The sequence below is a fragment of the Bombus flavifrons genome, chromosome 4 (genome assembly GCF_040668555.2).
Source record: "Bombus flavifrons isolate JBK064 chromosome 4, iyBomFlav1_principal, whole genome shotgun sequence".
In the NCBI taxonomy this organism is placed as follows: domain Eukaryota; kingdom Metazoa; phylum Arthropoda; class Insecta; order Hymenoptera; family Apidae; genus Bombus; species Bombus flavifrons.
The window spans coordinates 5,595,680-5,623,595 of NC_138445.1; the positions used below are offsets into that span (position 1 = coordinate 5,595,680).

General features: G+C 39.9%; 1 protein-coding gene across 1 annotated transcript; it reads right to left on the reverse strand.

Annotated features, from left to right (window-relative positions):
• Positions 1-22,749: 22,749 nt before the first annotated feature.
• Positions 22,750-26,690, reverse strand: LOC138178975 (odorant receptor 13a-like). The gene is made up of 9 exons (XM_069111366.1): positions 26,544-26,690; positions 25,883-25,999; positions 25,697-25,814; positions 24,883-25,147; positions 24,701-24,820; positions 24,203-24,293; positions 23,997-24,130; positions 23,154-23,286; positions 22,750-23,084 (listed from the first exon to the last, which is right to left on the reverse strand). Exons 1-9 carry the CDS (start codon positions 26,688-26,690, stop codon positions 23,037-23,039), a joined length of 1,173 nt encoding a protein of 390 aa, XP_068967467.1. The 3' UTR covers positions 22,750-23,036.
• Between the last annotated feature and the right edge of the window lie 1,226 nt (positions 26,691-27,916).

Here is a 27,916-nt window from a genome sequence, read left to right on the forward strand (position 1 = left end):
AGCTGATTGGGACCTCCATCACGAAAGAAGTTGTCAACTTAGTAGACAAGAACATGCAATTACGCAACACAGAATTAGGTTGGATCGCCACGTAAATACGACTTTACATTTACGCTGGTTTAGTTTATTGTGTTTATGTCGAATGTGTACCTACTAATTACAATAATCCCAGTGCCTTGCTATTGACTTCTACTGTGCCACATCGATCCTTCAAATTGCAGTGACTCGAATTAAAATCTTGTCAATGATATGAAGAATATGATTATATAATAATGAAATGAATTTCATCTCAATACATTTTGATATGGCGTCTCGAACAAAAATGATAAATAATCGCTCTCTGAAAATGCAGCAATAATACTGCCGTTTTAAAAGGGTTGTCATTTGCAATAGTAGTGATTTTATAGGCGTTTGCTTGACTTCTATTTACTATGACCTAATTGAATATCAATTTTGATAAGTATTTTGAAAATAGATTTTCAAAAGAATCATTAATAGTATTGACGGTAATAATGTAATAATATTTTCCAAATTTCTTAAGGCAAATATCAATATATATAACTGAGCTCTAAAATGAAGCTGGGGAAAGTGCCTACGCCAAAGTAAACAGAAATTTATCCAAGTCATCATTTCATGTATTAAAAATTATAACAAAGGGTTTGCGCCACGAGTAGCTAATGATTGGACAAATTAAGAATACTTCCCACGATACAATCATCAAAAATATCGAGGGATATTTTATTCTGTTTAATTTATTAGTTGAAGCACAGAGAAAATATAGAAGATGGGAACGTATTTTCTAACGGTACCTATAAATCTTAAATTTTCGTACCTTAAATATTTAAAAGTTGAAATACGCAGATTTAGGTTTTAAGGTTTTTCTATTTTACAATATATTTACAGCTGGCCCTTTGGAACTACTCCGCAATGACTCCGAAGTGACTCTCAACACAAACCGGACTCCATATCTCGGGCAAGATGGCTGTCAGATGTCTACACACCCTTATTACGGATCCTCAATAATCTCAAGGATCCACCATAAATCTTAGCATTTTCATAGTTAAGGTGTTTCAGACCAAACAAGTATCTTTTTAGTTGAAGTATTCTTTAGATTTGAGGTGAACTATAGTTAGTTATGGTAGTTATTTGTGGTGATAGTGCGCTACTGCTCGTGTGTGGAGGACTAGATAAGTGCTGCTGCGGGTGTAGATATCGCTGCTGGGGTATTGCTGCATTTTCTTCTAATTTAGATGCGTGGAAGAAAAATCAGACTACGATCGCCGGGATTTGAACCCGAGTCCCGAACATTCGTAACCTCAAGCGCTAACCACTGTTTTTTTTTTTTTTTTAAGTTTATTTAAACCAAGATACAATTTTTAATACATATTGGGTATTCGCAATAAACTATGAATTTCGATAAGATGTGTTAGGCAAAAGTACCGATACGCGACGGTACGACGTAGCCATACTATATTATGTGTCGGCGTTTTACATTTTTTGTGTTTTAAATCTATTCTTTGGATTTAAGCCGCTGGGGAGCGGAGCTTTTATGTAATTTTGTTTTTGGTTGATCTTTTTGTCCTGAAAACTTGGTCGCAAAACAGAACGTTTCGGTAGTCTACATTTTGGGCGCTGTATGACTTTGAGGGGAGGTGGGATAATAGGGAGGGGGTTTATTTACAACATTTACAGATATTTACAATTACACCTGTGTTATACGGTGTTAGAGTTGTGTTCTGTCGGTTTACTGGTTTGCTCTCTTGTTTTATTATGGATTTGGAATTTCTTTGTGTTTTTTCTGTGTTTGCCTTTAGTGTCTTTCAGAGGGAGGGCCATGTTGTATCTCCACCTAGTGTCTGCGGTTTGTCCGTTTAAGTTTTCTTCGTAGAGTATAGTTTTGGTTCCTATTTTTCTTTTTATGTGATAGATTATTGGAATGTTATTTTAGTCTTGGAGGTAGCTTTTTTCGGCTAGGTATAGGAACGTTTCTGGGGGGATGTAGCCTGTTGCCAGAGTGTTTTTGTAATATGCGTCATTTGGGAATAAGCAACTGAAGATTAGACTATTTTCTTGTATCTTTGCAGCTTGCGCGAAGTGGTTTCTTATTAATTTTAAGATGTGACAGTCTATGCGGTGAATGTTGGCTAGGTCGTAGATTATTTTGTTTTTGACATATTTTTTGAATCCGCTGTGTTCGGATCTGTAAGTACTCAAGCAAGCTCTGATGCATTTTCTTTCGAATCTGCGAATTTTTTCCATTTGGGAGGCTGATATGTTGTACCAGATTGGGCAGCCGTAGGTTATGATCGGTCTGATTAGTGCTTGATAGCACAGGATTTTTACTTGACTGTTGAGATGTTTGGAGTAGAATAATCTTTTTGTTCTCCAGAATGCTTTACTGGGTTTGGAGAGTTGGATTTGGATGTGCTGCTTATAGTTTAATTTATCGTCTATGTTTATACCTAGGTATTTTACGCAGTTTTTATGTGGTATGAGCCCCCCTTCGTTTGCTTTTTCCCTTAGCTGAAATTTTCTGCAGTGTTCCCTTTCTATTGGACCGATTTTGCTTGACTTGGGTCTAAACAGTATGGTTTCGCATTTGCTTGTGTTGGTTTTAATCTCCATGTGTTGTAATAATCGTTAATTTTCTCAAAAAGTTCTTGCAGTTCCGTTTTTATTGTTTTGGTTTTGCGGCCTGTTACGTAGATGATTAGGTCATCTGCGAAGGCTATGGAGCTTTTATGGGTGGATGTATTGAGATTAAAGAGGTTTAGTAAGTCACTATTGTAAATACTGAAAAGTAACGGGGAATATACTGTGCCTTGTTGCAGACAGTTTTTTATGGAGTTGCTTGATGTGTGTGAACCTTCAGTCATTACGAATGTTCTGCTTGTGATCATGTCCCAAACTATTTTAATTAGATATTTGGGAAAGTTTTTCTTGATTAATTTGTATATGAGACCTGGGATCCAGACTGCGTCCAAAGCTTTTTCGAGGTCTATTAAGCAGGCGGCTACTCGTTGTTTTGCGTTTAGCGCACAGCAGATGCCCGACGTAAGTTTGTTTATTGCGTGAATTGTGGAGTGTTTGGATTTTCTGGGATTATGTCATTTTTTGAGCAGAAGGAGGTGAGGGGGTTGTTTATGATTATTTCAAATACTTTGCTTATGTTGGGGAGGAGACTTATGGGTCGTAGGTTTGCGGGTGATGAGCCGTCTTTACCTTTTTTTGTTATAGCTATCAATTTGGCTTTTTTCCATTTTTTGGGGAAATATGTGTAGTTTAGTGCATTTTTGAAGAGTATTGTGTAGTTCCATTTTATTTTGTTCGGTAGGCGCTTGAGTAGGATGTTTGGGATGCCGTCGAAGCCGGAGGATTTTTTGTTGTTTAGTTTGGAGAAGATTTTGTTTAGTTGATTGTAGTTTGTGAAGTAGTTTATTTCTGGTTCCGGCTGTTTGGGATTGTCTGCGGTGTTTTCGTTTGAGAATGTGCTGAATGTTTTGTTTAGCGTTATGTCTTGTTCCATTTCATTTTTGAGTTTGTTTGTTTCGGCGATGATAATTCTGTTTAGTTGTTCACGGCCCATGTGTTCGTTTTGTGTGTGTGTTTTGGAAAAGTGGGTGCCGATAATGTCTAGCTTTTCTGTTGTTTTGGCTATTATGAAGTTACCCTCGGTGTCTTTGATGGTGTTGAGTGTCGTTATACCTGCTTCTTGGATGAGGGAGGCTTGTTCTGGGGGCAATTTGAGAGGTGGGATGGGGTTTTGTCCTTTTGGCCTGAAGATTTGATTTATTTGTGGGAACATGTTGGCTGTGTCGTTTTTGGAGATGTTTTTTATTTTGTTTGTCCAGTAATGGTTTATGGAGCTTGCGAATTCTTGTTTCAGATGTGTTTTTATTTCGTATAGAAGGTACTTTAGAAATTCTAATTCTTCTCTTTTGTCGTAAGAATAGTTGAATTTTATATTGTTTACTTTGGAGAGTATGTAGCTTTTGTCTCGTTGTAGTTCTTTTACTTTATTGTTGATATAGGGCTCGCATGAATTTTTTTGTTTTATGATTGGCACGGATTTTTGGAGAGCGATTTGTGTATGTTTTTCTATTTCGTCTATGAATGAGTCGATTTGACTGTTTGTTAGGTTGGCGTTGTTGTAGATCTTTAGGTCGCAGTTCTGTTCGAGTATGTTTTGGAATTCTTTCCAGTCTGTCTTTTTGTAATTGTACCTGGGTGCCTCGGTCTGTGTTTCGAGTGTTAGGAGGTCCGATGTATTCTTTTTTATGTGAAATACTAGGGCGTTATGGTCACTGTTATAGGCTAAGGTTTTAAGGGTGTTATTTGGACGTAGGTTTTGAAATTTTAGTCGCGCATCTGCTAAGCATATGTCCAGGTATGAGCCTCCTTTTGGGTAAGAGGATAGCTCCTAGCTGTATAAATTTGTTCTGAAGTGAATGCTTTTATTGTCTAGCCAGTTTCTAATGAAGTTGCCTCTCGTGTTGTTTATTTCGTTTTTCCAGCTTGTATGTTTTGCGTTAAGGTCGCCTGCTATTATATAGTAGTTTTCCGGTTTGTTGAGCTGTAAGAGTTCGAAAAGTTTATTGAATTCTTCGCTAAATTCATTCCGGTTTCCATAGGTTGCGTAGGCTGCAGTGATAAATAGGTTTTCCTTATCGCTTATTTTTATTTTTATGATCGTTGTTTCTAGGATTTTGAAACTTATTATTTTGTCATTTAGAATTGTTTTGTGTTTTATAGGGTTTTTTATGAGGATTGCTGTTCCTCCTCCTTGGCTGGCGTTCGGTCTGTCTTGTCTTATCATGGAGTAGTTTTTGAAGTGTACTTTGTGTCTTTTATTTAGTTTTGTTTCTGAGATGAGTACGATGTCGGGGGTTTCTTTATTTATTAGGGTTAGCATACTGTATCTTTTTTGATTTGAAATTAGGAAGTTGGCATTTATTGCAATTATTTTCAGATGTTTTAAGTATAATTTATGTTTTTTGCTGTACTTGTTGGTTTTGAGGTTTTTGGTTATTTGTCATATATACTATTCAAAGTGTTGAAGATGGCGTCGAACCTTTCTTCATGCGTTGATAGTGTTGTTTTTATATCATTTAATTGCATTTGATGTTCTTTTAACGCTTGGAGTATGCTTTTTTTAAAGTCTTCAGTGATGTTTATTATGTTTAGTTGGGGGGTCTTATCGGATGTAGTTGGGCTTTGGCCTGGGCGCGGATCTAAGTTTGTTATTTGTGGTGTGTCTTCGGTTGTTTTATTTTTTGTTATTTGCTGTTTCACTACGTCCGAGAACTTTAGTTCTGGGACGTATTTACGGCTAATTTGGGCAATTCGTTTTGTCTTTGTTTCTTTGCCTTTTTTTATTTTCTCTGCTAGGTTTTTGCGTAGTTCTACGAGTTTGGGGCACCCCTTGTATGACGCTGGCTGTCCGTAGTTTTTGCAGATTACGCAGAATATTTTGTCCTTAGTGACTGCGTCTTCTTTTTTTATTTTGCAGTCGCCTGGGCCATGGGGCTCTGTGCATTTTACACAGCGATAGTTTAGGTTGCAGTTTTGTGCAGTGTGCCCTAGTCGCTGGCATTTATGACATTGAATTATGTCATCCTTTCTTTTTATTATTTTTTCCCATTTTATCTTAAAATAGTTAAAATGGTTAATTTTTAGTAGATTACTTATATTTCTGTGAGGGGATAGTTGCATTATATAAATTGGGAGCAATATATTGTTCTCCCTTGATCTTTTTGTCGTGAACCGTGAGACTTTTGTAAATTGTACGTCGTCTATTTGTAATGATTGTAGGTCTGCGAGTATTTCTGTTTCAGTGTAGCTGTTGTCTAGTCCTTTTAGCAAGTATGTGTGGTGTTTTTCTGTTTTGGGTGTATAGGTATAGAAGGTTGTGTTTGCTGCAAGGAGTGTTTCTTTAGCTTTGTGAAAGTCGGGTATGTTTCGGAGGTAGAGAGCATGTTTACCTGTGTGTATCCTTTTAATGTGGAAGTTTTTGATGTTTGACAATTTTTCTATGAGTGTTATTGTGTCTTTTGAGTCTTGTATTGTTATAATGATGGGTGGCGGTTTGATTTCCCTTGTAGTGGTAGGGGCGTTCGTACGCTCATCTGCGGTGTCTGTTGCATATTGGCGCTGGGCCTCCAGGGTTATTCAATGAGGCCTGTCGCCTCTCCGGTGATGAATGTTTTGGCGATGTGGTGGGACTGTGTTTACCCATTTTGCCTCGTAATGTGTCATTTTTTTTTATTTACTCTAACGTTGAGCACGGCGTTAAGTGATTTGTTGGTCCCTGTTAGGGTTGAGCTTCTGTTTCGGTTTGTGTATGTCGAATCTGTTGCTTGTTGTAATCGCTGGAGGTGGGGTTGCTCTTATGGGCCTCATGATTGTGAATTCCGCAGCTTTTTCTTCCTGTATGCAGAGAATTTCCTTGTCTGCGTTTACTAGTCTTTTTGTCCTGGCAATCAGATTTGGTTGTGGATTGAGTTTCCGCGTCTTTTGCGCGGAAAGTCTTGAGCTATTGTTGATTTCTACAGCTGCTTCCTGTGCGTTAATTTTTCTTTTTGTTGTTTTTTTTTTTTTTTTTTAAGTCTAAGGCGGATTCCGTTTTCTTGCTTTTTGCTTCATTATCGATGACTCCTATTTTTTTATATACCTTAATTTTGTTGTTTTTTTTTCTTTTATGATTTTGTTTTTTATTTTTGTTTTATGGCGATGATGTCACTGCAATGTTTTTCACTGTTTGACACTTTTTGTCACTTTTTGTCACTTTTTCCTATTTGAGAGTGTTAGTTTGCTTTGACGCGCGCACTGTCAGGACCTAAGCCTGATGTCCCTTTTTGGGATGAAAGGTCCGTCCTGTTCGGAGATTTACGGTCAACTGAGCGCTAACCACTGTGCTGCCGTCGTCCGACACTAGTTGGTGTCGTCCGGTGGTATTTGCTGTCGAGTACCGCCACAGATTTATTGTCCAATTCGAGAAATGCGGGAAAGCGGGTTTCTCATGTACAATGCGACCCGCGGGCGATCTTTGATTGGAGGCGACCAGCACCCATTCTTACCCTCCAGCTTTTTTCTTGTCCAATTAGAAGCAACGACCGTCGCTCTCACTTTCCTAGCCAAAATTGTCATCAACGAATTCGATGGTACCGTGCTCTAGACACACCCATCAATAGTTTTCCTCTGCGACAGCGTCGTAACCGAACTTCATTGGTTTTTCATCCTTAGATCAGTCACTACCTCTTGACTGGATTTCCGTTTATTGACCAGACATCAATTTAATTTGTTGCTACAAAGTTGTTGGAATAAAGTGTATATTGTAACCTGTTACTTCAGTGTTGTAATTAGTTCAACCACCTCTGTTATCCTAACTGAAATAGGGGATCGATCGACTCGTGACGTCGATTATCAAATCGTAACGAGAATTTACGACTCTCGTTGGCTCGCTTCTTCGCGATTGCGTCTCCCCGCGAAACGGTCGAACAATGAAATTGTGTTGTGGGAGTGAATAACACTCAATAACGTATTCATTGTATCTTATTTTATATTCTGTAAGTTGGTTGGTTTTGATTTCTTTAGTCTTCTAATTGTCGGTATATATGTATATGCCTTAAATTGTTAGTCAATTCGTTCGAATGATTCTTTTTCATGCTTTTATGCCTTACCGCAAATCTTTCTATTTGTTCCTTCACATATTTTATTCCCAGACCTTTGTGAAAAATGTCTTCATTGGTGTATCATGGGATAGCAGTTATTATTCTTAATCCTTTATATTTACATCTTTCAATATTATTCAGATTACTTTTTTTGGCACATGACCATAATTATATGGCATAGGTTCATATTGGAATGATTGCAACTGTACATGTGATTGCGATATGTACAAGTCTTATTTTGTAATTGTAAGCCGACACTTGTGTCCTAATACCTACTATAAATTTGTCAATTTTAGGCCCAGTTGTCTCTTCGTTGTTTATATGTGATTTTACCATGTCAGTTTTTTTGTCTGGATGCATACCAAGATATTTGACATTGATCTTTCTGATTTTATTTTATTTGTTCACTCTTCTAAGTACTTCTAAGTACATTACGTGTCTCGTGGTGAAAGGAATGTGAACTGACTGCTCAGGATATTAAGTTGTCCTAAGGTTTATGATACGGACAACATATCTGCTAGTTTTTGGAAAGCTGGAATTACCCACAGCGCATATTGTGGGATCTATAACTCGAACTACGTCGAGAAGTTAAATATCATTCTAAGCGCTCGACGGGTCCGCTCCACATTAAACCACGTGTCATAAATCTCGACGTCCGATGAGTTTCGGCAATAGACCAAGGATGATGTCATCAATGGGAGGTTACGCTACGCACCTTCGACCAGGTACGCACAAGATACACCACATATGGGACGACCACGACAGTTCGACAGTCATAGGATTGGACAGAAACAGATTCCTACTTCACAGGAAACGTTGACGAAAGTACACGCTCTACACGGACAGTTAGAATATAAGCACCAAGCGCTGCAAGAAAAAAGAGACTCATCACACACTTGCCTACGTTTAAACTCTGTTACTTACAGTTCGTATTCTTCCATTTATACTAAACAGTCCAAATAAACACACTGAACACAAGCTTACTAGAAATTTAACCTACTCCGACTTAACCTACCTCCACCTCCATCGTTTGAGGTTCGTGATCTCAATGACTTCGTGACAGTTGCAACCTGACTGATCGTCACCTAGTTCATAGGTCGCAAAACTGACTTTTTCGCGTTAATTTTAATTTTCCATTTCTTGGTTTACTCGGCTGTGTTGCGGCATTCGACGACGAAAATTTCTGATGGCTTCGCGACATAAAGCATCGCCGAAGCGTAAGGCCGACATGCCTAATGAGTCATCGATATCCCTACTCTTCTTCAAACAAAGGGAAAAGAATCGAATCCGATCGAAAGTCGAGTTGTAAGAACTTCAGTCTTGGAAAGTCTCGGTTGGAGCTGGGAACTAAACTATCATTGTTGTAACAAAGGTGTTAGTAAATAAATTCTTTTTTTTAATTTTCATGTTCGATTCTTTTTTTACGTGATATAAGCATTGTCGAGAAACGAGAAAGTCATCTAGTGTGTCCTTTGGTAACGGGTTCATTCCTGAGCGTTGACGCTATACTGGACCCGGGCGCCCCTAGAGCCATAAGGGTTGGGGTTGCGCCCAACCAGCGCACAAGGTACCCAGGGGCTGTTACAAGCTCTACAGTCTCTCCAGGACGGTTCCGGAGCAGGTGGAACGCTACTCACCCGCCGACGGCCATTCGGGGGAGCCAACACACCTAAAATCGGCCATCTTGCCAGCACTTGGCCATCAACCACTGCCACCACGAGTCCAACCCAAATTGGACGAGCTGAAGGATCGCTACTCCCTCCGGGCTTTATACTCTACCTCCGTGGTACCAACCTTAATCATTGGTGGGACTATCGTGTGAATCTACTGCCACGTCACTGCCGGTTGGCGACCTGCTAACCTAGCTCGACAGTTCCGAATGGGACTGACGTAAGCGGATCGGGCATCGGTTAGCGCCGTATTGATCGAATTTAAGGTCATATCAGTTTTGGAAGGAAAAATGGCGGCATGCAGAGAGGACGCGTTTACGTCGCTCCGTACTCTGCAGATTAAATCATAGTGAAAACAAGGAAAGGAGACAAAAAAAGTGGACCAAAGTGTTATGCCAGTGCGTGAGTGTTAAGTGAGAAAATTAGCGACTGGATGGGACAGGAAAGCAAGAGATAAAACTCAGTTCTGTTGACGAAGCAATAAGGAAGACAGGTTAGGACGCGCGCCGGCAGCGCCGCCTTACGGGTACGCCTCGTGGTACACGTGGGCAGACGCATACATTTTGCGACGCGTGACAGCAGAGCCGCCGCATGGGCTACCTCGGAATCTACCCGAGAGCACGTGCGCGCAAGGCCCCTCCACGTTAAAGGACACCGGACGAGCCCCCGCGTCCGACGAGGAGAATACCAACAGTAGAAAGCAGGATATTGAGGAAGGAATGGAGCCTGCATCAGAAGTAACCAGAAAATCCACGAGGCTTGCAAATAAGAGTGATAAAACGGAAGAGTCAGCGCCGAATCAGATGCAGGAAACACCACGGCAAGAAACTCGCAGGGAAGTGCGAGTTCGGACGTCGAAGAGCTGATGGCCTATGGGGTCCCATCCTCATCCTCAGCAGAAGAAGGAAGAGGGAAGGAAAAGAAAACTGACGCCCACAGTTCCAGACATACCTATGGAACTGACGTTGGAGATGAGAACATTCTCCACAGCGGACATAGGAGCCGAAACTAATTTGGCGGGTAGAGGAGATAATAAAGGTGGCGACGACATCATCGAATTTAAAGAATACGTATATTAAGATCTTAAAGGAGGCAGCAAACACCATTGCCGAAGGCACGGTGGAACTGACTATCAGAACGGGGCCCGCCTACGGCACTGGAGCTGCCAGGATGGCGGAGATGCGTGTAGAAGCATTAGAACAGGAGATCGAGGTCCTCGGGAAAGAGCAAGCAGGTAAGGTCGGGGTGTCCGTCAGGAGAACGCACCGTGTCACTCCACTACTTCAGAGCTGACACCCTAAGGAGGATGACGGGGGGGGGGGGGCAGAAGTATCGTTTCTCTGCCCTCGAGAGGATATTCGAAGAGCTCGGGCTTTCACTAATGAGGGCCCTGGAAGAACGCCTACAGGACAGGCGTCACAGCCCGGAAGAAAGACAGGGAAAGATAACTGCGGTTGAGGGCAGTGCCACCCAAATATCATCGCCCTCGAAGGGACAAGAGGGTGGTAAATGGAAGGTGGTCGAACGCAAGAGAAAAAGCAAGGATGCGAAGAGACTAGCTACTGCCAAGGCGCATAGGACCTCACAACGAACCCTAATAGGAGGGCCGGTACAGGAGACCAGGAAGATGGTGCTCCCTCCCCTTCCGCTGCCATCTTCGGTAGCCATACGCTGAGTGAGGAGACGAAAACAACATATGCCGAAATGCTGGCGACGGCTAGACAGAAAGTCCCGCTAGCCGAATTCGGCATTGAACAGGTTAAAATCAGGAAGGGGATGACTGGGAGCATCATCCTAGAAGTTCCCGGGGACAAAGAGAGGGTGAAGTCACCCGCGCTTGCAGCACGGTGGACACAAGCCCTAGATCCAACCACGGTGAAAGTTGCGGCTCCAACAAAAATGGCGGAGCTAAGGATAACTAAGATCGACATCTCGGTCCGCAAGGAAGAACTTCGTGGCACCTTGGCTAGGGCCGGAGGATGCAAGGTACTGGAAGTTCGAGTAGGAGGCATCAGGACTTCCAAAGGTGGCCTTGGGGCAGCATGGATAAGATGCCCGACAGCAACAGCGCGGAAACTAAGCCAAGCGGGGAGAGTTCTTGTAGGCTGACCAATGGCGAGGGTCGAAGCCATCCCGAAGAAGCCCTTAAGATGTTATAAATGCTTAGATCTGGGACACGTGAGAGAGACCTGCGGATTTACGGTAGACCGGGGGCAGCTATGCTACAGATGCGGAGGCATCGGTCATCAGGCCAAGAACTGCTCTGCCTCCGTGCCCAGGTGCCCGCTCTGTGAGTCGCTTGATGCGCCCACCACACACAGAATAGAAGGGGCGGCATGGGTTCCGCTGAAAACTAAAGAGACAAGCCGGATTCGGGAGCCTGCTATAGACAGAAGACAGGGCGACAACGCGAGATGTCTACCGCAAGAAGAGGAAGAAATCACGAATGGGGCAGATGGCCGGGGGGAGGCCATGGATATGGAATTAGTAAAGTAGATTCATGTGGCTCCTCCAGACCAACTTGGTGCGATCGAAACGGGTACAAGATTTGCTCTTCCAGACGATAAGGGGGAGCAGGGTTGCCCTGGCAGTGGTAGCCGAGCCCTATCATATACCAGACATCCTTAATTTGGTCGGAGATCTGGACGGCTTAGTCTCTATGACGGGGACGTCAGCACCGGCCAACCCGCTGCAAGGAACCTGCTCGAGCAGGGTAAGGTGTATGCCGCGATCGAGTGGGCTGGCGTGGTGGTGGCGGGCGTATATTTCTCTCCAAACAGTGGCTTGGTCGCGTTTGAGGAGTATCTAGACAGGATTGACGATTGCGTGAGACGATATCTTTCACGTCAGGTCCTCGTCCTGGGAGACTTTATCGCTCACTCCACGCAATGGGGGAACACGAGGACATATGCTCGGGGCCGGTTGCTGTCAGACTGGGCTGCGGGCCCCGGGTTCCTCTTACTTAACAGAGGCTCGACCACATGCGTGGCATGGAGAGGATGTTCCGTCGTCGATATTACATGGGGTACCCCCAATGAGATGCTCCAGGCAACAGTCATTGTCGCGGCCTGGAACTGGGACGCCTGCACAGAAGAGTCAAGCGTGGACGAGAAGGCGGAGAACCTTCGCCGAGGACGATGACGATCAATGGCCCCCAGACTACGTCACCTATTTACAAGGTGTCTGAGGGAGGGGGTATACCCTCGGATATTGTGCATGGCGAGGTTAGTCCTGCTTCGCAAGGAGGGATAAGCGACAGACTCGCCGTCCGCATATTGGCCTCATCGGGCCGTTGGACCGGTCCTACCGAACTGGGAGGCCTGGAGAGATCGTGGCGGGCTTCCACTGACGTACAGGATGACACGGGTGCTCACCGGGCACGGAGCGTTCGGGAAGTACTTGCTAAAGATTCGGCGGGAGGTAACTAGCACGTGCCACCACTGCAAGAAAGAGGAAGACACGGAACAGCACACGCTGGAGTTCTGACCGGCATGGGAGGAACCGCGCCGTGTCCTATGACTCGCCATCGGCGAGAGTTTGGCCCCCGAGGCGGTCGTAGAAGCAGTGCTGAGGGGGCAACAGGAGTACATCGCCGTCCGCTCCTACTGCCAGCAAGTCATGCTCGCAAAGGAGCGCGCCGAGAGAGAAAGCGTGAGTAGTCATCATCCATCGAGGGTGCCGTCACACCGGGGATGGTCTGGCCCTTCCCCCTCCGATTTGCATGACCGCCCAGGCAGCGAGGCGTTAGGAGGATTTGTTCCTCGTAACGGCCCAACCAACTAAGGATTGCTCCCGATTGCACCATGAGGGAGAGGACGAAGGAATGTCCCAGCAGTAATATGTAGATGGTCCAGGGCACTCCTACCAATCGTCGGGACGACCACCGTGGAGGTTTTAACCGGTACGAATCCGTCACTACCCCGGAGGGCGCGGGGTGCCTATGAAGGTTTTTTCCTCCACGGAAAAAAAAGATGTGAAATCCGGCACAAGTAGCCGGATACCATGACCTGACCCAAACCAAACTCTTGTCTTTTGTTTGTAACATACATATAGTGACTTATTTATTTTATATATTTATTTACAACGATGGAACAGGAAATCATGATTATTTAACTAGAACTATTTCTTAATATATTAATATAATACAACTAAAACAACTAAATCGGTACAATTAGTCAGCTTTTAAATGACAACTCACAACTCGCAACTCACGTCAACCAACGACAACAACCGATAAAAGAACGATTGATATAATAGTTATGCGAGGAATAAGAAATATTTGTATTAAACGTACAGCTCAAATCCTGTCCATTGTATGTATCAATGGTTTTACATTGGAGATAAATTTTTATGTCCTTGTTGATAGTTATTTAAAATATGATTTCGTGATTGGTCGTGAAATTTTAAGTCAAGGTTTTGACGTAATATTACACAAAGTAGCCTCGCTATGTGTAAAACAAAAATAATTAATGTCTGTAATAAAACCGCTGAAAACGGGGTTGATATTAATGAAGTTGACACTGATGTACAGTGTAATGATAAAAGTCGATTAATTTCTCTTCTTGAAAAATTCAAAGCTTCATTCGTTACGGATTTCTTACGTACTCGCGTAAATACAGATCAGTTAGAAATATAATTAATTGATCCTAACATCACCGTACAAAGAAGTCCTTATAGACTTAGCGAGGAAGAGCGCAGAACAGTACGTGAGAGAATGAGCGAATTAGTTAGAGCAAAAAATGATAAGGTCTAGTAATTCACCGTTCACGAGCCCTGCGTTACTCATGAAGAAGAAAGATGGTTCAGATAGATTATGTGTAGATTTTCGAGAACTAAATAAAAATACGGTCGCGGATCGGTATACTTTACCTTTCATTGCGGGTCAAATCGCGAGATCGCAAAAGCGAGACACTTTATTAGTCTGGACATGGCCAACGGGTTTCACCAAATCCCTATTCATCCTAATTCTACGGAGTATACAGCATTTGTTACCCCCGGCGGACAATTTGGATAATAAGTTGTTGTTTTCTTCAAATTCTTTTGTGTCTTTGTTCGGTCCATTCAACGTCTTTTATTTGCATAACATAGTTTGCATGCGCGTCTAATGCTTCTTCCGGAATCATTTTTGCGAACGGCGATATTATGCTGACTCCGTCGAAGACAAGGATTTTTTGTATTTTCAGACAACCCTAATAATTTTGCAGCTAATAACTTTCTAAATATGCTAATATTTATATCCTTCCTTGTATCAATTTTGTAAAACGTCAAAGAGTTTACAATAGAAATTCCCAGAAGGAGTTAAATGCCAAGTTTTCTGTACCATTTAATTTGATTTCTAATTGTGGTGGCATAAGAAACCATTTGGTCGGAATAATCTATACCACGCTTTCCCTCATTATATTCAACAGCAGTTAATGGTTTTAATGTTGCGAACAAATGAAACGAGTCCTGAAAATTGATTGTAAAGATGTATAAAATTAATTATAGAGTGAAAAAATGAATTGCCCACATGGTTTTTACTATACTCCGTACCCTTTTGGCGTACTCGGTCATAATGTCAACTTCATAATTCAATCTATCATTTCACCAATCCCTCAACAATGGCGGTAAGTAGCATCTTACATTGTAATTTGACTAGTGTCATGCAACGAAAAGCTATGCATCAAGGTATGTAAAGCACAATAAGTCGTATCTCTTCTTCTTTCCTGGCACAACAATACCTTTCATACACATTAAGAATATGCAGAATAATACTAATCATATCCAAATTATTGTAGTATCATGGATGAGGAGCCTGTGGGGGGGGGGGGGGTTGTGCAGATTATAAACAAGCGGTTGCTGAGAATGTACGTAGCGAGGCTAAGACAAAAGACAAGGGGTTGCTAGGGGACAATAAACGAATTAACAGCAGTACGAGTTAAGATGTCAAAGAGTGCAGATTGCGTTGATAAGGGTCATTGATTAATTACCTAGTTGTGTTAATTATTATACGTTTGCTGTGATTAGTTCATGTTTAACGAACATTATTTTCTGCTCAATTAACACCTGTTCAATCTACTTATCATTAATAAACTAATTATAGTAATTACGATACTGCATTATGTTATTCGTTTCTTACAGAACATTTATCGCCATTATTTTTAGAAGGTTTATAATTTCAAATCTGTTATGTTATACACATCAAATATGTCGTACCAAAACACTTCTTTGTAGTCTCTCAGTGATGTGAAAGTCAGAAATTCAACAAAAATCAACTTATCATATTTTCCCGTGTGGTTTTTAGGCAGACCGTAATATAATAGAATAGTAATAGAAAATGGGAAGTGAAACAAAAGATTTCTTTACCTTCGCACCACTGATAATGTAATTCTTTTGTTTTATCTATGCCCCAGCTACCGCATTAATTAAAGAAGCACGCCTGCTCTATTACGGTATTTAAACTAAACTAAATTATAATTTAGAATTAAACTAAGGAACCACACGAAGTTTGCCATCTACGATCAACCACCGATTAATTTTACAAAAGAGAAATTCTCACATTAGTACGTATAGAATACACTTAAAAAATGTGGAATTTTGTGAGAAATTCGACGAACATCATAATGCTGGCGTGTGATTACTGAATGATTATTGAATACAGTTGTTCATTAATATAGTAGATACTTATATATGTATCAATAAACCAAAGTTTCTATAGAGGACAGTCGATTACAAATTAATATTTACATACCTGCGTTATTATATATCGTTCGTTGACGATAACATAATAATAATGTATATAATCGTTGACATGATCAGTTCCGAATATTTACTCTGATCAGGTTAAATTCCGGCAACCGTAGTACATGTTTTGATTATTTTCATGTACTTTTCTTCCAGTGTCATTTTGTCCATAATAAGATAAAAAATAACGTAAAAATTGCACGACTGTATATACGACTGACATATGAAGAATAACACCGAAATTTGTTGAGTGGTAGGAATTGGTCTGTACACTTCCACTTCCTTTCGACCATGCGAAATCTATCGGAACAATGCTTGTAAATACGAAAGTGCGTACTGCGTACCTGTTGTCACCGTGACCCTTGTAAAACATAGTTGTAGTATCGTGAGTGAGAGGCCTGGGAGTTGGCGGGTGAACCGCGTGAAATGTCGCGAGAGCCGAGGCGTTAGGCGTTTGTTTTTCCATCGCGTAGTTTTGGAAAGAGTAGGCCTACGTGATCTTGCCTACGAGCGGTTGCCAAGCGACGGGAAAAGAGGGGGAATCAACAATCAGAGTTTGCGAGTGGCGTTACCGAGAGAGTGTTGATGGCATTTTGTAAAAAGTCGAGTCGTTATCTAATTATTTAATTGTGCTGTTTTCTGTATGTTTGGTGTGAATAGTTCAGGTTGAACTACAATCGTCTTTTCTGTCAAATCAACATCTGTATCATCCATTCCTTGTAAATATATTATATCACGATATTACATTTTTTGGGGGCTCGTCCGGGATTGGACAAGACAGAAAACGAAACGGTTTAACAGAGCTATTCGCGCTAGTTGTGAGTTTACCGGTACGCGGTGCGGTAAAAGACGATATCGTTGACCATTTAAGTTGGTGTAGTGTGAAAAAATGGCTAACGTCGGGGACGAACGATTGTCGGGTGAAGAAGGTTCGACGCTGGAGGAGCTGAGAAGTAAGCTCGCGCGAATGAACCTCCCTATATCGGGCGCGAGGTCAGTGCTGATTGCGAGGCTGAATCGGGCGTGTAGGGCTGGACAATCGTATCCTAAGGGAGCGACGGGCGGTGAAGAGCCAACCGGTCAACGAGATTTAGAAAATGTACAGAGAGCTGAGCGTGATTGTAATGAAGACGAAAATGTTGAGAAAATGAATACGAAGGAGTTGAAAGAGCGCCTTGCTAGTTTGGGTTTAAAAACGACGGGAAGAAAAGCAGAATTACGCGCACGACTACAAGCGGCCATGGACGGTAACGATGTTTCGTCGGAAGAAGAAAGCGACGACGAAAGTGAGGACGAAGATGACAAAAAATACGCAAGAAGACACAAGAGAGGTACGCGAAGGGTGTATCAGGACCGTGATGAATATTGTCGAAGGGCATGTGTTGGTTCGACACTGAGTTTCAGAGACGTCGAAGATGCATTAGAGTCGTTTAGTGGCAACAAAGGTGAAAATGTCGAACGATGGTTCGAGTCGTTCGAGGAAGTCGCTGATACGTGCATGTGGTCGGATGGACAGAAGACAGTCTACGCGAGGAAGCTGCTGAAGGGATCAGCGAAAATATTCGCGAGCTTCGAGTGTCACGCCAGGACTTGGCATGAGTTGAAGAGGGGGCTAGTGAAAGAATTTTCGAGGAAAGTTAACAGTAGGCAGGTACATCAGAAACTTGAAGAAACAAAAAAGGAGAGTGATGAAGCATGTTTGGCTTACATGTACCGCATGCTCGAAATAGCCAGCCATGTGGACATAGAGGAGGAAGCAAAGGTGGAATACATAGTGGATGGAATAATAGACGACGAGAGAAATAAGGCTATATTATACGGCGCTACGTCAATCAAAGAATTGAGGAAGAGGTTAGTGATGTACGAAGAGCAGAAGAGTCGCAGAGTAAAGTCGATCGTGAAGCCGGCTAAAACCGAGAAGAAAGGGAAGCTCAGTCAATCTGCAGATGTAATGAAGAAAAGAAGATGCTTCATTTGTGGTAGTGAGGATCATCTAAGTGTTAAGTGTCCGGAGAGAGGAAAAGGTGTTAGGTGTTTCGAGTGCGGCGGATTTGGACATGTTGCAGCGAGGTGTACGGCGCGACCGAAAGAGACCTGCGTAGTGTCAAGATCCGAGAAGAGGAAGTATATGAAGGAAGTGATGATAGATGATTGTAGGTTTGTGGCATTAGTCGATACGGGTAGTGATCTCACATTCATTCGATCAGACGAGTATGCGAGGTTAGGGTCACCACCGTTAGGTAAATGTAAACTTAAGTTCGACGGTCTTAGTTCCGCTGGCAATGAGACCTGGGGTGAATTCACCAAGGTAATGTTGGTTGATGGGTATAAACTGCCAATCACTTTACACGTTGTTTCGAACAAAATATTGACGAAGCACGGCATGTTGTTGGGCACTGATTTTCTGGATCAGGTAGAATTACGGGTTAAGCGAGGCGAAGTGACTTTCTTGCGGCTTGACGAACAGACTAACAAAGACGTGCCGGATATATTTAGAATCAACGCGATAGAACAGACTGATGAAATAGACCTAACACACGTGCAGGAACCGCATTATCGGGAAGCAATTCGCGATATCATTAAGGGGTATAAGCCGGAGAAAAAGCGGGACGTTGGGATAACGGCAAAAATCGTGTTAAAGAGTGACAAACCTGTGGTTCGAAGGCCGCGAAGATTGGCACCTTCGGAGAAAAAAGAGGTGGACGAGTTGATGGAATTATGGGTAAGTGAAGGCATAATAAAACCGTCAAACTCAGAATATGCAAGTCCCATAGTTGTAGTTAGGAAGAAAGATGGCTCTATCAGAGTCTGCGTTGATTTTCGCGAGCTCAATGAACTTATTGAGTGTCCACATTTCCCATTGCCTCTAATTGATGATATTCTAGATGCATTGCAGGGCACTCAGTTCTTTACAACGCTAGATTTAAAGAATGGGTTCTTTCACGTGTGCTTAGATAAAGACAGCCGAAAATATACATCTTTTGTTACGCCATCGGGGCAATATGAATTTTTGAAGTTGCCGTTTGGTTTAAAGATTTCACCCATTGTGTTTCAGAAGTATATCTCGATGATTTTTAAGGAACTAGCAGGTAAGGGTATTGTTATCGTGTATATGGATGACATTATTATTCTTGCAAAGAATTTAGAGGAGGCATGGGAACGTTTGCAAATGGTCATAGAGTTAGCTGAGCAGTATGGGCTAATTATAAACTGGGGAAAGTGTCGTTTTCTGCAGCAGGAAATTGAATATTTGGGGTACATAGTTTCAAAAGATACCATAAGGCCGTCTACACATAAAACTAGGGCAGTAGTGAACTTTCCCAAGCCAACATCTGTCAAAAAGGTTCAGAGTTTCTTGGGACTTACGGGGTACTTTCGAAAATTTATTAGGGGATACGCAAAGATTGCTAAGCCTTTGACGGATTTGTTGAAAAAGGAGGTAAAATTTCAGTTCGGCGATCGAGAAGTAGAGGCCTTTGAAATCTTGAAAACAACGCTTGTCAACGAACCAGTGTTAAAGTTGTATAGAATGGGCGCGGAGACTGAGTTGCATACAGACGCATCCGCAGAGGGTTACGGAGCAATTTTAATGCAACTAGATCTGGACGATGGAAAATTTCATCCGGTCTACTTTGCCAGCGGAAAAACAACTCCCGCCGAAGCAAAGTACACCAGTTACGAACTGGAAGTACTAGCAATTGTAAAAGCGTTGAACAAGTTTAGAATATATCTTTTAGGTATGCCGTTTACTATCGTCACGGATTGCCAAGCGTTTGCTATGACAATGAAAAAGAAAGATTTGTGTGTGCGTGTAGCCAGATGGGCCTTGTTACTAGACGAGTTTAAGTATCAGGTGTGTCATAGGCCAGGTAAAAGCATGCAGCATGTGGATGCTCTGAGTAGAAACCCCCTGCCGAGCACTATGTATGTAACAGAAAGTGAAGACGGGCTGATTGCACGGTTGAGAAGTGCACAGAACAAGGACGTTGAAGTTCGTAGGATTTTAGACGCCGCAACGTGCAATCAGGTCGATGGGTATGTAATAAGGAACAATATTTTGTATAAAGAGTGTAAGGATGATGTGTTAATAGTAGTACCGAAGGCTATGCAAATTCAGGTAGTCAGGCAGGCGCACGAGCGTGGGCATTTTGGGGTCACCAAAACAGAAGCTATAGTCAAGAAGGACTTTTGGTTTAAGGGGCTGCGTGAAAAGGTCGAGTATGTGGTATCTAATTGTCTCGATTGTATCCTAGCTGAACGAAAGTCGGGCAAGCAAGAGGGATATCTAAATCCGTTAGACAAAGGTGACACACCGTTAGACACTTACCATATTGACCATGTGGGCCCTATGACAACTACAAAGAAAAGATACGCACACATCTTTGTAGTAGTGGATGCGTTCACGAAGTTTACGTGGCTTTATCCTACTAGATCTACTGATACCGCGGATGTTATCGATCGACTGAAGAAGCAAGCGGCTATTTTTGGGAACCCACGACGAATTATCTCTGATCGGGGAACAGCGTTCACATCCAACGCGTTCCAAGAGTATTGCGAAGAAGAAAATATAAAGCATTTATTAGTCACGACGGGGGTGCCGAGGGGGAACGGGCAGGTAGAGAGGGTAAACAGGACACTCATACCTTTACTAACTAAACTGACTGCTCCCAAACCCGATGATTGGTATAAACATGTCGACCAAGTACAGAAATACCTGAATTCTACATTAAACAGAAGCACGGGAAAAACTCCTTTCCAGCTACTTGTCGGGGTCGAGATGCAAACTAAAGAAGATCCACAGATCCGAAAATTGGTTGAAGAAGAATGGGTGGTGGAATTCGAAGAGCAACGTCGTGAACTGCGTGAGGACGCGAAAAAGAAAATTGCTGCTACTCAAGAGGAAAATCGGAGGCACTACAACAAAAGAAGAAAAGGTGCGAAACAGTACCTAAGTGGAGAGTTGGTGGCCATAAAGAGAACGCAGTTTGGCCCAGGATTAAAACTGGGAGGAAAATTTTTGGGTCCGTACCGGATAGTGCGAGCAATGCGGAATGATCGCTACATTGTGGAAAAGGTAGGAGAGCATGAGGGGCCAAGACGGTCATCAACTACTGCTGATTTTATGAAACCTTGGGTCATAAACGCCGAAAGTGACGCATCAGATGACAGCGAGATAGAAGGCAACATCTGAGGGCAGATGTTATTGCAGGATGGCCGAGTGTAGTATCGTGAGTGAGAGGCCTGGGAGTTGGCGGGTGAACCGCGTGAAATGTCGCGAGAGCCGAGGCGTTAGGCGTTTGTTTTTCCATCGCGTAGTTTTGGAAAGAGTAGGCCTACGTGATCTTGCCCACGAGCGGTTGCCAAGCGACGGGAAAAGAGGGGGAATCAACAATCAGAGTTTGCGAGTGGCGTTACCGAGAGAGTGTTGATGGCATTTTGTAAAAAGTCGAGTCGTTATCTAATTATTTAATTGTGCTGTTTTCTGTATGTTTGGTGTGAATAGTTCAGGTTGAACTACAATCGTCTTTTCTGTCAAATCAACATCTGTATCATCCATTCCTTGTAAATATATTATATCACGATATTACATAGTGATGGTTCAATAATTTATTCTCCTATATTAATTCTATGTTTTTAAAGTATATCTTTGACAATGGCGTGCAAGTAATCGGTGGAAGCATTAGCTACTGATAAATGGCTTATTCTTATCGCTTTTCATAGAAAAAATGTATTTTGTCTAAAAAGACAATTGAGAGTCATCAAATATTCTTTGCGTAATTCTTAATAACGATTAATGTAAGTATAGATACTCCGGGTACCCTAAATTAAATTGATAACGAAAAGCTTGGGAAAGAACAGTTGGGTGCGTAGATAGTTGAACGGTAGTAGAACGGTAACAGAACGTGAAAGGATGAAGTATAGGGATGAAGTTAGAGATCGAAAAGAACTATGTGGATTTTAATCTTGTTATCTTCTACGTTGAGCCATAAATAGTGAAAACACATTTTGTCTTCCGTCTGTATTCTCTCTGTGAGTAAGCGTCGCGAGCTTCGTGCACGTTTGAGCTGACCTACTCCCACGATCCAGATTTCAAATTAATATTTTGCAGTGAGATCAATAAGCGTCCAATGATGTATGCGTGAATAATTCAACTTCTTACCACGATTAATACTAATATTTTTCTTAGTGGTGCTAGTGCTACCATGTTACTTACACTTATAAAAGTGCCAAATCTAATGGAATTGTGCAGACAAGTGAAATAATATGTAATACCTATTACATTTTAAATCGATTGATATACGATAAAGACATTTCTGCATATATTGTACATATTATGCGAAACATTTTGGAGTTCCATCAACACTGTAATGGAGCATATTGGTAACATTTGATACTACTTTAAAAACATATATAAAAGTTACAAAGAGTTTACTGCAAACAAATATTTACCACGACATTAATCTATAGCTTGAATTGCTATCCTAAATAATAGTATAATAAATCTTACGCATAGTTCCAGTAGATATTGGGATTCATTAATATGTATAATAGATAATTGAGTATTTACCAAACCCTTTTTTTAGTTCTTATACATATTTTTACATTGGCTTCAAATTTTAGGGATATTGACATTCTTAATAATGAAATTTCAAAATGTTGTGTATAATATATTATTAATAAAATAAATATATATTAATAAAATAATAATATACTAATAAAAAACTTCTACAAGTGTTCAAATATTTTTATTTGTTTCTGTAAGCAGAAACGAAACTGTTATTTACTAATTGTTGATTTCGATAATACTCGTATCTGTATTATGAATTGAGATAATATTAGGACAGTTTTATCAAGTTATTTTACACCATCAATTGTAATAATATTGATAAAACGATTATTCCAAATAACGTGTCTAGTCTGATTAATTTAACGTACAGGAGTCATCACAAATCACTGAATATCGATCCGTTGTTCATGTCGATCTCAACACTGTATAATATGAAACGCACAGTTTTATCACCTGAAATATACCAATATTGTTCCAGCGAATGCGGCGTAATTATTGAAGATAACACTATTAATACATTACTTCTGAAAAGCTTTCCATGTTCAACCGTATTAAACCACCAGCAGTTAAATAGCATGGAGTTAGACTTCGCCGCAACGCTAATAAGTATAACGCTTGCGTTTTTGGATTCGTGTTGTACCATGATGCCTCGTATCTACAAATTTCATTATAATCTATAAATTAACATTATATTAATAGAAATTAACATTATACTAAATATAAACATTTCTGTCGCATGAACAACTATTCGAATAAATGAAAATAAGTTAGAAATTTTCTGTTTTCATAAGCCAATGGCAAATATGATTATTTTATTTTTATCTTAATTCTAAAAGCTATTATAAAGGACAATTTAGAAGATCATAAATAAATAAAAGAACTAGCAAATTGCTTAAAGTACTTTAAATTATATATGTAGTCTAGTAACAATATACGTAGCATAAGCATAATCTGTACTTCTTTTGCATTGTTGATAATCCATGCAAACAGTTGATAACACTACAAATAATGGAAGGAAATAAAATTTTTGTTGAGAATTGTGGATCTTAATTGCCGAAATAAAAGTAAAGGAACACTAAGATTACACTTAGCATTTATATTAAAATAGTTTTAGATTTATTTAATAAACGATTTGCAGGATCTTCGTCGATATACATTTGCAAGCGTCTCAGCACTCTCTTTGTCTCACCATCTTCTATACTACGCCAACGGAACAATTACATTTATCTGTTTGTCGAGACGCTGTGCACACACATGCTTCCACACACGCATACTCACATACGTGTGTCACTACTACACGGCTAATCTAGTCTAACACAAAATTGTACGTATCTCAATAGTTTTCATAATATGTATTATACTCACATTGCATCATAAATCTCATCAGACGAATTTATGATGAACTGTCCCTGCATCGTTAGACAGAACAGATGCAAGAACTGAATCATCAGAAAGCTGATAAATTTGTAAAAATCCACACATATTTCCATCGTAGCGATCTAATTTCAAACAATCGACAATCTATTGATAAATCATGTTCAAAGATATAAAGTCAATTAAAAGAAGCTTACCTGTGCCATTGTAATACTAACGCATAAGACTATTATGCCCATACACATAAAAAGGTATGTAACGTGTGTGCTCTCGATTTTTTCCAGAAACCTGCTTCACAAGTAAAATTACATGATTAGAAATGGAAACCTAATAAATATAATAATATGTATAGAACCTAATAAAAATAGTAATCACTTTAAAAATTATGAGAAGGTTAATTTTTGTTTAAATGGAAAACAATGATCACTAAATATTTATGAGATTTATTAAATACTGAAATTGTAAAAGATATCTATCTATTTCAATGTTAACGATTGTTGAAAGTATAATTGAGTATTGAAAGTAACTAAAACAATCTCTGTCGTCTATAATGATTACCAGTAAATAAAAATAATTAAATCATTTATCGTAGTTATTCGTAACCAAAATCATTAAAAGTAAAATATGAATTCTTATACCATAAATTTTTCTATTTAGATTATAACATTTGTATTCGCTGGTTAATATGTACTGACATTATTGCCCGCTGGTGTCCCTGTATGGAGAAGCGTACTCTTTCATATGTCTCCTTCGCCTTCTTTTCGGAATCCTTTGTATTGAAAGAAAGGTCGTTGATTGCATTTTTGTAGCGGTATCTAAAAACATGCAATTTATTCAATAAAATTTGGAAAATGGAAGAAAATTTTGATTTGCTTACCCCGTCACAGTCAACAATCCGCAAGCATGCTGCACAAGGACCATGTAACAAGTATCGCAACCAATGAACACGATGAGCACCACATATATAGAGAGGCCCAGATACATTTGAATATAATAGTAATATTTGCGGTCATCTTCGACAAAATAGTAAGCTGGTATAGTGTATAATATTGGTGATGATGTATTGTGTGGTTTCATCATGTGCACCAGACGCGTCGTCCATGGTAATTGTAAGAAAAGGAATGCGCATATGCACGCGTTTACTGAAAGCATATGGTTGCTACCTTAATTCACTATAGGTGTTTATGCATATACGTACCTATTGTGGCAGAAACGCGTCGAAAGATGGAACCTAAACAAAGGTTTGTTTCATTCTCGAAATTGTAGAATAAATGCTATACTTTGAACAGTTTCTACTTTTATATATGATGTTAATTTCGTGCATTTTAGCACCATTAAATTTCCCAGAAATGCATAAACATTCGCAGTCTATTAATTAAATTATAAAATGTAAAATAATGAACTCTAGCATGGACAAACGGTACCCATTTCTATATTCCTTTCAAGTTTTTCATTTTCTAATTAAAATATTACAAAGCATCATCAGATTGCCATTTTTTGTGTGTTTTACGTTGAAAATTGTAACGTTTTTTAATATTAACGTTTCAATTTTGCTTATGTATTTATTATTTAACCGCGGAGATTTGGTTGTTTATATATATAACTGTTAGCCAGATCTGTTCATTTTGTAGTCTAACGAGATTATCGACTAAAATTGCGATTGACTTTTTTAAGTACGTATATCGACTTACCAAAGTAGAACATCGCAAGAATGCTTCCTCTATTAGCGTATGTGGCCATAATGGCAAATTCTTCTTTCAAACGATCGATTGCCCAGTCCTCCGACATGTCATTCAAAAGGGATTTGAGCTATAATATATGTAAGGTTGGTGTGCAAAGTAGAAGAATCTTGTCATGATTGGCAAATATTTGCTTACCTTCTTTGCGTTCAGAACATAGTTACCATGTTTTATGATCATGAGAAATCCCGCACCTATTAAGGACGATTGCTCTATCACGACTTCCAAACTGCCTATATGTATGACTCTCGCTACCTTGAATTGAAATCAATGGTCTATCCTTAATTATTTGTTAATAGTACTTGTATCTATTATTAATAAAGGATATTATTAAGAAAATCGCGATAATGTTATTTAAATTTTTTTAGTTTAGAAACCGGGCATTTGAATTTCAAAGAAATTAAGTATTTTATAAGTATTTATTATTATTCATTATTTTATTAAAAGAAAAAACATTCTTTTTCAAATGAGATATTGGTATCAAAACAAAATTTGCAAGGTGTGAAGTTTCGGTAATGATTGCATTTAAGAGTTAATTATTTTCCTAAAATTATTTAAGGGCTCTGAGAACTTTTTACATGATCGTCCAGGGCTCTTTTTACCGTGAAGCTTTCTTAAAATTGAAAGTTATGTTTTGAAATGTAAAAGGTTAGGACTATCCATGAATTTTATTTACATTTCATATCGGTTAAAACAGAGGAGCAATGGGAGGTAATTTACGACAGTATCGTTGAATGTTTCATTATGATGTTGTGTTGTGAATGTTAATGGATTGCGACATAAATTGATAGACGTGTACCTGTACAATGATAGACGATCCCATAGTAATATACACCATAGCCCATAAAATGAATTTTACTTTATTTTGATCTGGCCAAACCCCATTCAGTTTCGCGAATATTTTCGTTATCTTTAAGAATCGCGCCTCTAGTGTAGCTCTATTCATGATGAAAGTTCAGTCTCAACTAAGTGAACACTCGGCATTTCTGTAAATCATTAGTGTCATACTGTAAATGGAACCTTTTAACGTACATGAAAAATGTATCTACGATAAAGTGCTTCCATCCTTAACTCACTGTCAATCATACGTCACAAATGCAACGTATGTGTTCCATATACATCATAAATATTTAATCATTACATTTGGAGACGAAACTAGCAGGTATCCTCGTTATGCGTATGTACTACTTACATATATTATGTATGTCACAGATGTTGGAAACGAGAGATGTCTAGATACACAATTATACATCAACGACACAGAATTTTAAAGATGATGTGAAAAGCAAAATACTGTAATATAAGTTGCAACAGACGAACGAAGACAATGAATTTGGGAGTGTCTAATTGTTTTCATAAAGTTAATAATCGTAATTGTATTTTGTGTTAAAAACTTGTAGAGTAATGAGCAAATTCGATAATAAATGAACGAATAACTACAATTATGTACATTTCATTGGTACAATTCGTAATAAATTATGTTTCGTCATGTTCTACAACTACTTCCATATAACAAATATTTTAATTAATTAACATCTCGCCCAAATTATGTAATTTGCTTTATTTGCATTACGTTTTCGTTACTTCGTTTTCATTACCGTGTAATAAGGAACGGCTGCTTTGATGATCTGAAAACAAAAACTCCGCTTATACAAACGTACGTTTGAAGTGTTTAAAGCCAGTTTGGTAACAGATTGTTATGACAGGTCTGCGAAAGATCGTAAAGTCAGTACTATTAAATGTTAACAGAGGTGGATTAACGTAACACTAATACCTATAACGTACGAATTTTAGGTGGAAAAGCGTTTTGTTAAATAAGAGGATGAGAGATCGTGTAATTTCGACCAATCGCGGGAAGACGCAATCGCGAGGAGAGACGTCAACGGGAGTCGTAAATTCCCGTTACGATTATAATAATGGACACCACGAGTTGATCGATCTCCTGATTTCCGTTAAGATAATAGGGGTGATTCAGTTTGTATAACACTGTGATTCACAGAATTATAAAATATATATTTCCAACACTTAAGTTACACTGTTAAGTAGGTATAAATCGTAGATAACAACCTGTCGCACGAAGATAAGGTAGATATGCACAATAAAGCAATGCTCTTATAGTTGAATTTAATATGTGAGTAGACGTAGCACTAGAGAATACTTAATAGACGTTAG

Coding starts and splice junctions, on each gene's coding strand:
- LOC138178975 (XM_069111366.1), bottom strand. CDS start 26,690: ATGAATAGAGCTACACTAGAGGCGCGATTCTTAAAGATAACGAAAATA. Junction 25,815..25,882: donor ATGTTCTGAACGCAAAGAAG/GTAAGCAAATAT, acceptor CATATATTATAG/CTCAAATCCCTTTTGAATGA. Junction 24,131..24,202: donor TTAGTATTACAATGGCACAG/GTAAGCTTCTTT, acceptor GTTTGAAATTAG/ATCGCTACGATGGAAATATG.